The 14,710-nt window shown below is 41.4% G+C and overlaps 1 protein-coding gene across 2 annotated transcripts in view; it reads left to right on the top strand.

The window, feature by feature from the left end:
• immt (inner membrane protein, mitochondrial (mitofilin)) overlaps positions 1 to 13,873 on the top strand; it is a 34,038-nt gene extending 20,165 nt beyond the window's left edge. The window contains exons 8-13 of one of the 2 annotated variants that reach the window (XM_077022732.1): positions 5,435 to 5,570; positions 5,926 to 6,055; positions 6,479 to 6,699; positions 12,385 to 12,516; positions 12,629 to 12,758; positions 12,885 to 13,873. In XM_077022732.1, the coding sequence (XP_076878847.1) occupies positions 5,435 to 5,570; positions 5,926 to 6,055; positions 6,479 to 6,699; positions 12,385 to 12,516; positions 12,629 to 12,758; positions 12,885 to 13,492 (1,357 nt within the window). In that variant the 3' untranslated portion in view covers positions 13,493 to 13,873. Of the gene's footprint in view, positions 1 to 5,434; positions 5,571 to 5,925; positions 6,056 to 6,475; positions 6,700 to 12,384; positions 12,517 to 12,628; positions 12,759 to 12,884 lie in introns of both variants that reach the window. The other variant, XM_077022731.1, reaches the window with a different exon arrangement.
• Positions 13,874 to 14,710: the final 837 nt, after the last annotated feature.

The raw sequence follows: 14,710 nt of genomic DNA, 5'->3' as shown, positions 1-14,710 counted from the left end.
GGCAATTTCAGCAGCAATATTACACATTTTGCACTTAAGGCTGCTATCTTGTGGACTGTTGGTTGTTCAACAGTAATTGAATGCATTTTTTAATGGTATCTTTTGAGGAGTTTTTATTACACAATATTTACTTGAACTTTTTGAATCCTGTATATAGGATATATAGGTATATATATATATATATATATATATATATATATATGATCCTGTAAATAGATCAATAATGATTTAATAATTAAAAGAAAAAAAAACCGATAGAGCAGGACTTTTTTGTTCTTGTCACGTAGAGCTACGCCCCCCCTCTCCCGTGTCGGTGTTGTTCCTTGCCCGGTTATCCCGCCCTGCGTGTCTGTTGTCCTGGTTTCCCTCTGTCTGCCACGCCCGTGTCGTCATTGTGTTCAGTTGTGTCTAGTTTAGTCCTGTGTACTTGTATCTCTGTTTCGCCCGTTGTTGGTTATTTGTGGTTTGTTCGGTTTTGTGGATTATCTGTCATCGCTGTTCTGGTATTTTCCGTCTCCGTTGTGTTTCTCCGTTGTGAATGGCTCTCCTGTTACGACTCCTGCCTGTCCTGTTGACCACTTGGATGGCTCTCCCGTTTTGACCCTGTACAAACGACTTCGCCTATGGGATTCCCCTTATTAAATCTCGCTATTCTCAGCGTTTGTGTCCGCCTCCTCGCTCCGCAGCGCGCTACGCGTTACAGTTCTTTGATATGAAGGAGTTCAAATTCCTTTTTGCACTTTTTTTATTAAGCAAATGTTTTGTCTTTGTTGCTTATTAAGGACATGTTAATGCATTTATATGCAGAAAATAGATGTATGTTGGTGCAATAAACATACAGATCTGAATTCATTTAAAATGTGTTCTTATTGAGAATAATTTGTAGTGTCTTTCGTATCCAATTATTTGAAGTGCAACATGTGGCCCTCCAATAATAGTGCTGAAATTGAAAAATTCCTCTTTATCATGGAAGTTGCCCATCCCTGCTATAGACAGAGGGAGTCGCTTCGTTTAGGGCCATATAGTCGTCTGGCCGAGTCCAGGTTTCCGTCAAACAAAGCATGGTTGGTAATCATTTCATTAACAAGTAATGCTTTAGATGACTGGGATCTAATATTTAGCAGTCCTAATTTCAGATTTTAATTATTCTCAGTGGCAGCGTAATTGAATTTAACAATTATGAAATTTTGTCTGCAAATTTAGCGAGAACTGAAACTGTGTCTGTTCCCAGAGTACTAAAAAACAATCTGGTGTGACCTAGGTGACGTCTCCCTGCAGCTCGCAGACAGTTTATTTATACTGCGTGTCTGCTGCCTGGCCTCGGCTCTGGTTTGTCAATCCCCATTAACTAATGCTACACTAACACTATTAAGCCTAGCAGATATGCTACTAGAAATGAGATCAGCACCCTCCCCTGCTTCAAAAGGCCAGGCCTGGCCTCAAAACGTGTCCAGTTGTCTATATAACCCACTTTGTTATCTGAGCACCATTTAGACATCCAGCGGTGTAGCGCCCATAACCTGCTGTAGGTTTCAGCGCCACGCCGAACTGGAATGAGGCCAGAGCATATTCCGGCATATGGCGATCGATCGCCAAGTATAAACGCCTCAGCCGAGCAGAGCGTTGAGGAGCGATTTCAATTGGAGGATCTTGCTCTATTTTTAATTATTAATTTTTTTTTTGCTGATGCTGGTCCAGCAACTTGTTGGCTTTTAGAAACACTAAAAGAAAAAAAGAAAAAAAAGTAAATGTTACTTTTATTGCACAGGGAAAAAATATGGAATCACTCAATTCTGAGGAAAAAAGTATGGAATCACTCAAATTGGAGGTAGAAAATAAGGACACACCCAGTCAATTTCCTTTCCCTAAATGGACACCTGCCTCAGATTAGATCTGCTCATTAGTCTGCAGTTAAAAACACCTACAGTCATGACACCTTGCAGGGCTGCTGGACGAAGTGGAGTGGCAAGATCCATGAATCCAACAAGAGAAATGTATCTTGAAACAAAAGAGAGAATTGTGAAACGTCTTGAAGGTAACATCACACATGGTTGCTAAAGATGTGTGCTGTTCACAGTCCGCTGTATCCAAGATATGGACCAAATACAAACCGCACAGTACTGATAGACCATGAAAGACCTCAAAGTGTCAAGACAAAGAACTTAAGGCCATTTGTCTTGAAAACCGAAAAAAGTACAACTAAACAGATGAAGAATAAATGGGAGGAAGCTGGAGCCAATGTATGTGACTGAACCGTAAGAAATGACCTAAAGGAAATGGGATTTCAATACAGGAAAGCTAAAAGAAAACCATCATTGACACCTAAACAGAAAAGAACGAGACTGCAATGGGCTAAGGAGAGGCAATCATGGACTGTGGATGACTGGATGAAAGTTATCTTCAGTGATGAGTCAAGAAGCTGCATTGGACAAGGTGATGATGCTGGAACTTTTGTTTGGTGCCGTTGCAGTGAGATTTATAAAGAGGACTGCCTGAACCAAATTTCCACAGTCCTTGATGATATGGGGCTACATGTCAGGAAAAGGCACTGGGGAGATGACTGTGGTTAATTCTTCTATCAATGCACAAGTTTACATTGACATTTTTCTTGTCCCTTCAATTGAACAGATGTTTGGAGATGATCAAATAATTTTCCAATATGACAATGCATTGTGCCATAGGGCAAAAACAGTGAAGGCATTCCTTTCGAGAAAGACACATTCAGTCGATGTCATGGCCTGCTAATAGTCCAGATCTCAACCTAATTGAAAACCTATGGTGGAAATAGAAAAAAAAATGGTCCACAAGAAGACTCTGACCTACAAAGCTGATCTGGCAACTGCTATCAAAGAGAGTATGAAGAATACTGATGAAGAATACTGTTTGTCACTCATCAAGTCCATGCCTCCGAGACTGCAAGCCATTATAAAAGCCAAAGGTGGTCAACTAGTCAACTAAATACTAGTGATATATTTTGAATGTTCTTTTGTTTATCCGTTTTTCATGATTCCATATTTCTTATCTCAGAATTGAGTGATTCCATGTTTTTTCCCTTTGCTTGCTCAATAAAAGTAACATTTACTTTGTTTCCACAATGTTTTTTTATTTCTTTTAGTGTTTCTGAAAGCCAACAAGTTGCACTTTGGAATGACCTTATTATTGCTTCATGTTTTTGATCTGAGCTTGTTCTACAGAATAAAATGTCTGAATGAGTGCTCATCCCAGACTGGTGATTCCATACTTTTTGCCAGGGGTTGTATACATGTCACACTCGGCACAAGCAACAAGTGACTGTCAGAGATGATGAAATGCTTAACTTCGGTTAATTTGTACGTTAATGTTTAATTAAAACAGATTCTCAACATCCAGTTTCTGATGACCTTAACATTCCTCAACAATATTAAGCTGAGATTTGTCCTCTAGTTTAGCTGAGACCTGAGTGCCATCAACATAAGTGGAAACTAGTACAGTGTTTGCTAAAATCCGACCGATGTAGTGTGTATATATAAACAGAAAAGCAGGTGTCCTTCAACAGATCCTTCTGGGACACAAAAATTGATCTTGCTATATGCAGAAGAATCTCCATTTATGTTGACAAATTGGTAGTGGTCAGGTAAATAAGATTTAAACCAGGAAAGGGCTACACCCCTAATCCCAACAATATTTTCAAGATGATCTGGTAAAATGTTGTGATCTATGGTGTCAAATGCTGCACTGATATCAAGCTATACAACAGGAGTAGCCAACCTGCGGCTCTTTGCCTGGTTTCATGCGGCTCTTAGGGCGCACTCACACTAGGCCCATTCGAACCGTGCTGTGCCCAGGTATGATTGGGGAGAGGTTTTCTCACCTGCACAAACAATCTGTGTCATGGCCTGGTTACTTCATCAGCTCTGAGGGCGACAGACTGCTACATCTTCGTGGTGCGCAGTTTGTTTACAAGCCTGCCGAGTCGTTAACCCTTTCAAACCAGCGTAGTGGAAACCGTGAGACTAGCGGCATGAAGTATCTGTGCTATTGTGATACTGCTTTGAGTCTCGTTGGTGAGACGCGGTCTTCTGTCACACGTTTGGAATAAACCACATACGAGGTGCAGCAAAGGCACCGCACACGACTGAGGGAGGCTTCAAAACTACTGACATTGTCTGTTTACTTCTTCCTAAAGGTGAGCGCAGGTCAGTGGCGTTGTAACGAGTGTTGATAACGGAGTTTATCCACTTTTTACCTAGAAAACAACAGTTGCGTACATAACAACCCATAGTGGTGTGTGTGTGTGTGTGTGTGTACACGCGCATACATGAGCAACCTCGCCGTGCCGTTGCCCACCTCCTCCAAAGTCCAGAAGTAGATCACGCCTGGTTCAGAACACTCACATGAGCCAACCCTGCCACGCTGGGCCCGGTTCAGAACACTCACATGAGCCACAACCCTGGTCAGAAGCCAACAGGTCAATACTAATTTGAGCATTTAACATAACATGTGACCAGATGGTAATAGAACAACATAAGACATTTGAGTAAAAATGTATTTGGCCACAATGCACCAGAGCCCTAGTACAGTGGTACCTCGAGATACGAGCTGCTCTATATACGAGCAATCCAAGATACGAGCACCGAGACGAGCAAAATTTCTGTTGGACACCCGAGTGCACGCTCGAGATACGAGCATGAACCACTAGGTGGCAGTACAGTACTATATAGAAAAAAAGAAATCATTAATCAGCTCAAAGACGCACTCAAACGCTTTTCTTTCTCTCCCTCCCCCACAACCTTAGGTTCAAAAACACAAACATACCTGTATGTGCGGAGATGACGTCATTTAGCGCGTTCTAGCAGCCAATAGCGTTTTTTTAATTCTTGAGGTGTTGGTAAGGTCGACTCCTGTACCCGGTCATCACAGCCATTCGCACGTGTGCTTTGCAACGAGTAACAGTACGTACGGTGTATACAGTACAGTATTTCAATACTACAAACGTTTTTTGTAGTACTGTAATAACTATTTCTCCTACATTTATTTTATTGTTTAATTATACATGTTGCGTGTGCCTTTATTAATAAAGAACATGTCTTTTTTTCCACATTTACGCTAGTTTTGTGACTTTTTTAAGGACCGGAACCAATTACAATACTTTACATTGTTAAATTGCTTCGAGAACCGAGCAGTTCGAGATACGAGCACGGGTCTGGAACGGATTAAACTCGTATCTCGAGGTACCACTGTACTGCCTCTGCCACAGGTGTGGTGCCCATTACAATTGGTTGGTTTTCAAAAGGACACTGGCTCACTGTTACACAAGACAATGCAATTCCTAATGTTTTTGTATGTTAGTAGTCTATCTGTGAGGCATATTTTGGCCCATCTATATCTGAATTATTTCGTTACTTACTGTATGGTTCCTATGGCTTTCTGTCCATGTGTGCTTGTGCGAGAACAGAGAGCAGCTTGAGAAGTTTAAAGACCTAATTAACATTGTCAAGGAATCCAAGATTGATGGAGCCAGACCCCAAATCTTGGCTGCTGAGGAAAAGTTGCACAACATGACTGTGGACTTGGACAAAGTTGTAAACAAAGTAAGTTCTCCTGTCTGATTCAGTAATGTGCTTGAAAGTCATCATGCACACTTTCAGTCTTTCTTAATCATTGTTAAGTCATTGTTCTGTGATGTAAAGTTGTAAGCAGGCAAATTCATATATGTTGGTATTAATTGTGCCTTCAAACAGTTTTGGTGTACAAATCATTCTCAATTCTCAATTGCCAGGACATGGCTGAAGTGACCTTGAGCACTTGAGCACTTAACCCCAACTGCTCCCTGGGGCTAGGGCTGCCCAACGCTCTGGGCATGGGTGTACCACAGCCCCCTAGTGATCATGCTGCTTCCTATAGTATATACCACAACTCAAGATGGTTTATCCTTTTCCATGGCAGGTGCAAACAGCCCAGACAGAGGCAAAGATCATGTCTCAATACAGTGAACTTGTGAATGAGGCCAAGGCCCAGTTTCAGAAGGAGCTAAGCAGCATTACCCCTGAAGTGCAGACAAACTGGAAGGGTCTCAGTAAGTCATACAGTGTGACTTCCTTTGCAGTGTTGTGCAGCTCATACAGCACAAGAACCCAAAGTAGTGCCTGTACTGAAACAATATTTCAGCATTATAAAAATGATAAAGGCAGTGCTGGTTATGCTTAAAATTTATTCAATTACAGTGAATATTGCTCTGTGGTTGGAGTAAAAAAAATGGAAAAATCTTTTATGCAGTCAGTCCCTTTGCTGTCAATGTACCTGTAATAGAATATTTTGGTATGCCATTGGTATTTTGGATTGTATTACCCTCTAAACATAGCAGAAGCAACCATTTTGCTCAGGTTTGTTCATGGTTTGATATAGCCTGTATGTTTTTAAAGTGAAACACATCTGTGAAACCTTTCTGTCTCACCTCATAAACTTGTATGTCAGGAATAAATCTCCCCACCTCCAGCAGGGAAGCTGAGTGCTGATGAGCTGAACTCCCTGATTGCTCACGCCCACCGGCACATCGACCAGCTGAACCACGAGCTGGCAGAGCAGCGTGTCCGCGAGCAGATCCGCATCGACGCAGCTCTAGAGCAGCAGCGGCGTGAGCACGAGAGGGCGGTGGACCGGGCCGTGGCCACGGCACTTGAGCACAGTCATGAGGAGATGAGACTCCAGCAGGACAAAAAAGTATGACTAATGGTTGTGCAATAATGTATTTGAAAAGCTCTGCGTTCTGCACATCCTCTAATTCCCCCCATCTCCCATGTTCATTCTTCTGGAAGGAGGGTGTGGGAGGGTGTGGGGGTTTTGGACATTTACACTAATGAACCATGACTCTTGGACCAGCTTACTAGTTAATTATGATGATTCTAGCTCTGAAACAAAAATTAAGATACCATACTTAGCAATGCAGCAAACATTGAGTTGAGCACATGAGTTATCACTAAAACAATACACAGCTAATTCTTCTTAAGCAAAATGCAAATTCCCTTGATGAGTACAGTAATCACTTCATCACTTAAACTGTGAGCCATACACCAGAATACGGACACAATTGGCTATGTAGCAAAATACTTGACATCCAGACAACTCCTACCACACAAAACCAAAAACATTTGATATAAACCATCACAAATATTAGTGATGTATATAAATATTACCAACAGAAACATGGTCAGTGAATGGAACCTACCACCACAAACAATATTGTTAATAAATAAGCTGTTCATAGATTGGCGCACCATTCTACTAAATAAATATGCTACATTTGGGAAATCAGTATGATTACCAACTTATTGCATAGATAAATTTGCAAGAATGTCCTCTTCACAAAGGTAACATTAGCTAACTAGCTGGGTTTTTTTTTTTGTTTTTTTGTTATTTTTCTTTCTAGCTTGAAATTTGTGTCCCCCACAGCAGGTTGCAACTTGTCATAGTTAGATAACAAAGCCCATGTTTAGGGGGAAGATGCATTATGTTGCTGAAAGTATTCGTTCCCCTTCCTTGACTCACATATGAGCTTAAGTGACATCCCATTCCTAACCCATAGGGTTCAATATGACAGCCTCAACTCTTCAACAGGTTTAGGGGTGTGTTTATGGGAATTTTTGACCATTCTTCCAGAAGCACATTTGTGAGGTCACATACTGATGTTGGATGAGAAGGCCTGGCTCTCAGTCTCCGCTCTAATTCATCCCAAAGGTGTTCTGTCGGGCTGAGGTGAGGACTCTGTCCAGGCCATTCAGGTTCATCCACACCAGACTCTGCCATCCATGTCTTTATGGACCTTGCTTTGTGCACTGGTGCACAGTCATGTTGGAAGAGGAAGGAGTCAGCTCCAAACTGTTCCCACAAAGTTGGGAGCATAGAATTGTCCAAAATGTCTTGGTATGCTGAAGCATTCAGAGTTCCTTTCACTGGAACTATGGGGCCAAACCCAACTCCCAAAGAACAACCCCACAGCATAACCCCCCTTCACCAAACTTTACACATGGCACAACACAGTCAGACAAGTACCGTTCTCCTGGCAACCGCTAAACCCAGACTTGTCCATCAGATTGCCAGATGGAGAACCGTGATTCATCACTCCAGAGAATGCACTTCCACTGTTCTAGAGTCCAGTGGCAGCGTGCTTTTCACCACTGCATCCGACGGTTTGCATTAGGGATGCACCGAAATGAAAATTCTTAGCCGAAACCGAAAACCGAAAATGAGGAAACCAAGGCCGAAAGCCGAAAACCGAAACACCGAAATAAATTATGCCAATTATTAGTAACATTGGATTTATGGCTAACTTCACTAAAATCAAGGCATTGCTATTCAAAGAATAAATCAACTACAAAATTTGATTTGAAAATATTTATTTAGCACTGACATTACAGTAATGCATATTATAAAGTAAAATTAGTGGTGGGCCGTTAACGGCGATACCGCTGACAACGGCCGACCACTAATTAAATTTAACTCGCTTGCAGACCGTTTTTATCTGAGAGGATAAATATATGTATTTTATACGAGTTAAATTTAATTATAACTGACTGGCCTGAAAGATAAATATAAATTCTCTCATAAAACGTGACGTGAGTTGCAACAACATTAAACAGCTCAGGTAAACACACTTCTGAGAAATGTCGTCTGCTCGGCAAAACATAACTGGGCTCAATGTGCTCTATTAGCCTACGAAATCCCTACGACAGAGAACGACTGATCGTCTAAGGCAACGAGTTCCATAATTTTTGGTGTAATGTCCTTTGCCTTGGCGCCATCACTGGAAAACTTTTTTGCTAGCTTTATCCAAATAAACACGTGCAGGCGATTTTTGCTTGCGTCATCACAGCACATTGTTTCGGCCGTGTTGTTTCGGTGATGAAAGTATTTCGGCCGAAAACCGAAAATGCAAATTTAAGCCATTTCGGCCGAAAATTTTCGGTGGCCGAATTTTCGGTGCATCCCTAGTTTGCATTGCACTTAGTGATGGCTTAGATTTAGCTGCTCGACCATGGAAACCCATTCCATGAAACTCTCTGCGCACTGTTCTTGAGCTAATCTGAAGGCCACATAAAGTTTGGATGTCTGTACTTCAATTTTCTTATAATACAGCTAACAGTTGACTGGAATATTTAGGAGCGAGAAAATTTCATGACTGGATTTGTTGCACAGGTGGCATCTTATCACAGTTCCACACTGGAATTCACTGAGCTCCTGAGAGCAACCCATTCTTTCACAAATGTTTGTGAAATCAGTCTGCATGCCTACAGGTGTTGGACAATGAAAGTAAAAAAAAAAAAAAAAAAAAAAAAAGTATAATTTATTAGTATGGTGTAGGGCACAGGTATCAAACCCAAGGCCCGCGGGCCAAATGTGGCCCGCCGCGGCATTTTATGTGGCCCGCGAGAAAAAATTAAAAGAAGTAAAAATGAGCAAAAACTACACTTCCCACAATCATGTTACCCGCGAAGTGACGGCATCTCGACACTGCAGTGTTTCCATATCGATGCGATTTTCCCAATAAGTGTAATTGAGAAATACAAATAATGATGCCAAAATGTCCAGGAAGAGAAGAATCGATGCAGATAGAAGGGTGTTTGCGGGAAAGCGATGTTTGTGCTTCAAGGAGAAAAACGGGTATGAAGCTGTGGCGGTTGTCAAAGAGTACAATATATGATGGCATTTTGCGACCAAACACAGAGCCAAGTATGCCAAAAATAGCCATCAAGAAAAACAACTTGCTGTCAAAGAATTAAAAAGCAAACTGCAATCGCAACAGAATGTGTTCACGACCACAAACGAAACTGCAGTAAAAGCTAGCTTTGTTGTGGCTGAAGAAATCACCGCACTTCAGTTTTTTTTTTTAGAAGGAGCATTATTTGATATTTCAAGTAAATGTAATATATTTGATCATTTTTTCTTTATTCACTTGGATAGTTTGATCATTGATTGATGGAGTAATGTGGGTTTCATAACCTAACAAATTTAAAGGATTTATGTTATAATAACAGAGCAACAAACAAACATTTTTTTACATTTACGCAAGTATATCTGTAATATTTGTAACTTGAATAAGTAATAAATTCAGAGTTATTTAACATTAAGGAGTAGGTACATTTATAAGTCCTCCGTGGGTAACGATTATGCTGATGTGGCCCACGGTGAAAATGAGTTTGACACCCCTGGTGTAGGGCCTCCTTTTGCGGCCAATACAGTGTCAATTCGTCTTGGAAATTACATATATAAGTCCTGCACAGTGGTCAGAGGGATTTTAAGCCAATCATCTTGCAGGATAGTTGCCAGGTCACTGCGTGTAACTGACCTGATAATTCAGTATTTTCATATTGCAAGTTGGTTCATAAGCTTTTATTATTTTGTTGCAGTGCTATGCTTTTATTTTGAAAGAAAGAAACGAAGAAGAGAAAAATAAACGCGCTATCAGTGTGTGAGTTCCGAGGCGTAGTTAGCAGGTGCACTCCACGGTCAAGGTTGAAAGAACAGTGTAAAACGAGATTACTAAATAATTATTCATAACTTTAATGGATCTTTAGCACCTGGTTGATGAGGGAACAAGCTCTTACGATGTGTTTATGACTAAGGCATAATAATAAAATATTATGTTGTGAACCATCCGTTCGAGAGACCACTTTTTCAACCGGGACGCTACACTGCGTGATGCTGGTGGAGGAAAAAGTTTCCTGACTCACTCCTCCAAAACACCCCAAAGTGGCTCAATAATATTTAGATCTGGTGACTGTGCAGGCCATGGGAGATGTTCAACTTCACTTTCATGTTCATCAAACCAATCTTTCACCAGTCTTGCTGTGTGTATTGGTGTATTGTCATCCTGATACACGGCACCACCTTCAGGATACAATGTTTGAACCATTGGATGCACATGGTCCTCCAGAATGGTTCGGTAGTCCTTGGCAGTGACGCGCCCATCTAGCACAAGTATTGGGCCAAGGGAATGCCATGATATGGCAGCCCAAACCATCACTGATCCACCCCCATGATTCACTCTGGGCAACAGTCTGGGTGGTTCGCTTCTTTAGGGCTTCTCCACACTGTAACTCTCCCAGATGTGGGGACAACAGTAAAGGTGGACTCATCAGAGAACAATACATGTTTCACATTGTCCATAGCCCAAGATTTGCGCTCCTTGCACCACTGAAACCGACGTTTGGCATTGGCACGAGTGACCAAAGGTTTGGTTATAGCAGCCCAGCCATGTATATTGACCCTGTGGAGCTCCAGACGGACAGTTCTGGTGGAAACAGGAGAGTTGAGGTGCACATTCAATTCTGCCATGATTTGGCAGCCGTGGTTTTATGTTTTTTGGATACAATCCAGATTAGCACCCGAACATCCCTTTCAGACAGCTTCCTATTGTGTCCACAGTTAATTCTGTTGGATGTGGTTCATCCTTCTTTGTGGTATGTTGACATTACCCTGGATACTGTGACTCTTGATACATCACAAAGACTTGCTATCTTGGTCACAGATGAACCAGCAAGACGTGCACCAACAATTTGTCCTCTTTTGTATTCTGGTATGGTGTTCAAATGTTTACACCAAGTGATTGGAACACCTGATTTTGATAATTTGGATGGGTGAGCAAATACTTTTGTTTGTTCAGTTTACTGAAATTTGAAATGAACCTCTAATGTGTAGCTGAACTACCACTGACCAACATTTTTTCATCTAACTGCAGAGGGAGAAAATATGGGTAGACAGAGGGGCTTCATTCATTTACTCGTTCACAGCTCAACACAAACTGAATAGGCAGGATTGGAAGGATGTATTTGCTTGGATGCTGATTGTCGAACTGAGTAGATAAAATTAGAACGGATATAAATATAACTTTTTGTATATTTTAGGCCCTCTCTGAAGAAGGGATGGTTCCCCGTGGGGTACCTCTACCATTCTGCTACCACTGTAATGTGCTCATTTAGATATCCAGCTAATGACGATAAGCAGGGAAATGTGTTTGGCATGTTTCTATATTTCAGTACATTTGTGATGTTAAGCAATGAACTATTTGTTGCAAAATAGACAAGTTTGTAATTTTTTGCTTTTGTACCTTGAGTAATTTCTAAAATTGTATATTTATTTATTTATATATACGCTTTTATCCAAAGCGACTTACAATAATACAAAATAATAGTTACAATAGTAACTATTATGACAGTGCAGTAGAGCAGGTGCTCTTTGAAGAGCTCAGTTTTTAAGAGTTTCTTAAAGCCAATGAGAATGCCCTGCTCTGATGGTCGAAGGCGATGGTCGAATTACTAATCGCTTTGACATTTCTTCTAAGTTACTAGTTTGAAGGTTGTTTTTAATGTAGACCTCACTGTGTTGTTTATAGCCGTGTGTGTGTCTCAGATTCAGGAAGCACAGGAGGTGATGGAGGCAGAGATGAGGACTCAGTTACGGCGGCAGGCAGCAGCACACACTGACCACCTGCGTGAGCTGCTGAAGGTGCAGGAGCAGGAGTTACGGGAGGAGGCGCAGGAGGTCAGCAGCAAGGGCTCCAACTACATTTACTGCTGACATGTTGAATAATTCAAAGATGTAAAAACCAATTATACATACCTTATGTTCAGTCTGAAATTGCCCTCTTGTTTAGTCTTTGAACAGTAAGCTAATGGAGCAGGAGACACAATGCCGCCGTTTGACCCAGGAGCAGCTGGATTCCTTTACCTTGGACATGAACACTGCCTATGCTAGGCTTAAAGCAATGGAGGAAGCCATAGACAGTGAGTATTCTCTGCTCTTTTAGTACCGTTTCATTGAGGTTTTTAACCAAAGGCTTTGTCTTAAACATGCCCATTGCGGTCCTATTAACACGAGTGATTTAGATTTACACGTGCTCTCCTCTACAGGTCATGTGACTGCTGAGGAGGATGCACGCAGGGCCCATCAGCTGTGGTTGTCCATTGAGGCTCTGAACTACACTCTAAAGACTGCAGGTGCTGATTCTCCTACTGAACCTTTAGAGAGTGCTGTACATGCCATTAAGAAGAGCTGCCCAGACAATGAGTTTGCCCAGACTCTAGCTACAGCTCTTCCTGAAGAATCACTAACCCGTGGCATCTACAGCGAGGCCTCCTTACGAGCTCGCTTCCATGATGTCCGGCAGCTAGCACGTCGAGTGGCGCTGATTGATGAGGCACACAACAGCCTGTACCAGTACTTCCTGTCCTACCTGCAGTCTGTGTTCCTCCTTGAGAATGAGCAGGAGGCACCACCTCCAACACTGGCCCCTGAATCTCTTGATACGTTTAAGCTGCTTGCCTATGCATCCTATTGCATTGAACGTGGTGACCTTGAATTAGCTGCCAAGTTTGTCAACCAGCTGCAAGGCGAGTCTCGCCGCGTGTCTCAGGACTGGCTCAAAGAGGCTCGGCTCACACTGGAAACTAAACAGGTGGTCAGCCTTCTGTCTGCATATGCCAATGCGGTGGGTTTGGGCACTACACAGGCTCCCTAGAAATCCCACACAGAGTTGTACATTATGAGGCTGCTGCTCCTCATTTAATTTATACATTTTTTTAAGCACTTCTGGAAAATGGCCTTGCAACCCTACGCTGAATAATGAAATCTAATGATGCAGATGTCTCTCATCTACAGATTTAGAGCTTCAAGGTAACGTGGGCAGTATCAGTAAACGGTGAAGGAGTTTGAGGGGACACTTTAATTTCGACTGTTCAGCAGACAAGGTCATCTAGTCTGTTAGCCTTTTCACTGTAACATCTAATATGCAATATGTAAGATATCCTGGTGGTTTATTAATCAGACTTCAAATTTAAGTCCATGTCATGTATGCTCTCCATTGATGTTGCAAACCAATAAATTACTGATTGACTACCTATATTCCTGTTTTCATTTACATTTAATTGCGGCGTACCGACGTGTCTGCGAGAAAAAAAAAGGTTCGCCTAGTGCAACCCGTGGCTCTTTGGAGCTTGTCGTGGAAATTTTCTAATAAATGGATGAGGACTCAGACGTGGTTAAATGATTAATTTATTACAAAAATATAAATATATATAAATAGGACAAAGACAGACACAGACATGAGAGTCTCAATCAAGCATGACAACTCTGAAGGCAGGGGGGCACTCCCCCTGCTTATATACAATCTTAGAACTGCTGAATTGTGTTTAACAGCAGGTTATCTTTAGCACAGCATGTTCCAAAACATAAGCGTCCAGCAGGCTACTTTGTCTCACATGTGTGTATCTCCTAATATGGACTTCCCTAGAGTTAGCGGAAGCAACTGATGTATCAGTTGAACACAGAGAAAGCTAAATGACCCAAGACTAGTAGCCTAGTGACTACCAGTTAACAGAGTGCTCTTACCCTCAGCACTCTCCCTGACCTGGGTCACGTATAGCACACATGCATAATATGAACTAAACATGGTTACACTGAATCACACTACTTCATTATTGTAGTCCTTCTGCTTAGTCAGAATGGACATGTACTAAATCATAAGTTCATAATGATCTCTTATAATAACTAAACATGATCTAATCAATGATAATTAGTCAATAATCAATAATTTCTCAAGCTTTTTCAAAAATGTTTGAAAATGTAAAAAGATGGGGGAGAGAAATATATTTTGTTTTAATATAGTTTTTGTAGGAGACAAACATGACACCAACATTCTTAATGTTTTCCAATGTTGTAAGATTGTGTAGAATAAATG

This window comes from Brachyhypopomus gauderio, chromosome 11 (genome assembly GCF_052324685.1).
Source record: "Brachyhypopomus gauderio isolate BG-103 chromosome 11, BGAUD_0.2, whole genome shotgun sequence".
NCBI lineage: Eukaryota > Metazoa > Chordata > Actinopteri > Gymnotiformes > Hypopomidae > Brachyhypopomus > Brachyhypopomus gauderio.
The sequence above is the reverse complement of the archived record's forward strand: the minus strand, read 5'-3'. Positions and strand labels throughout refer to the sequence as shown.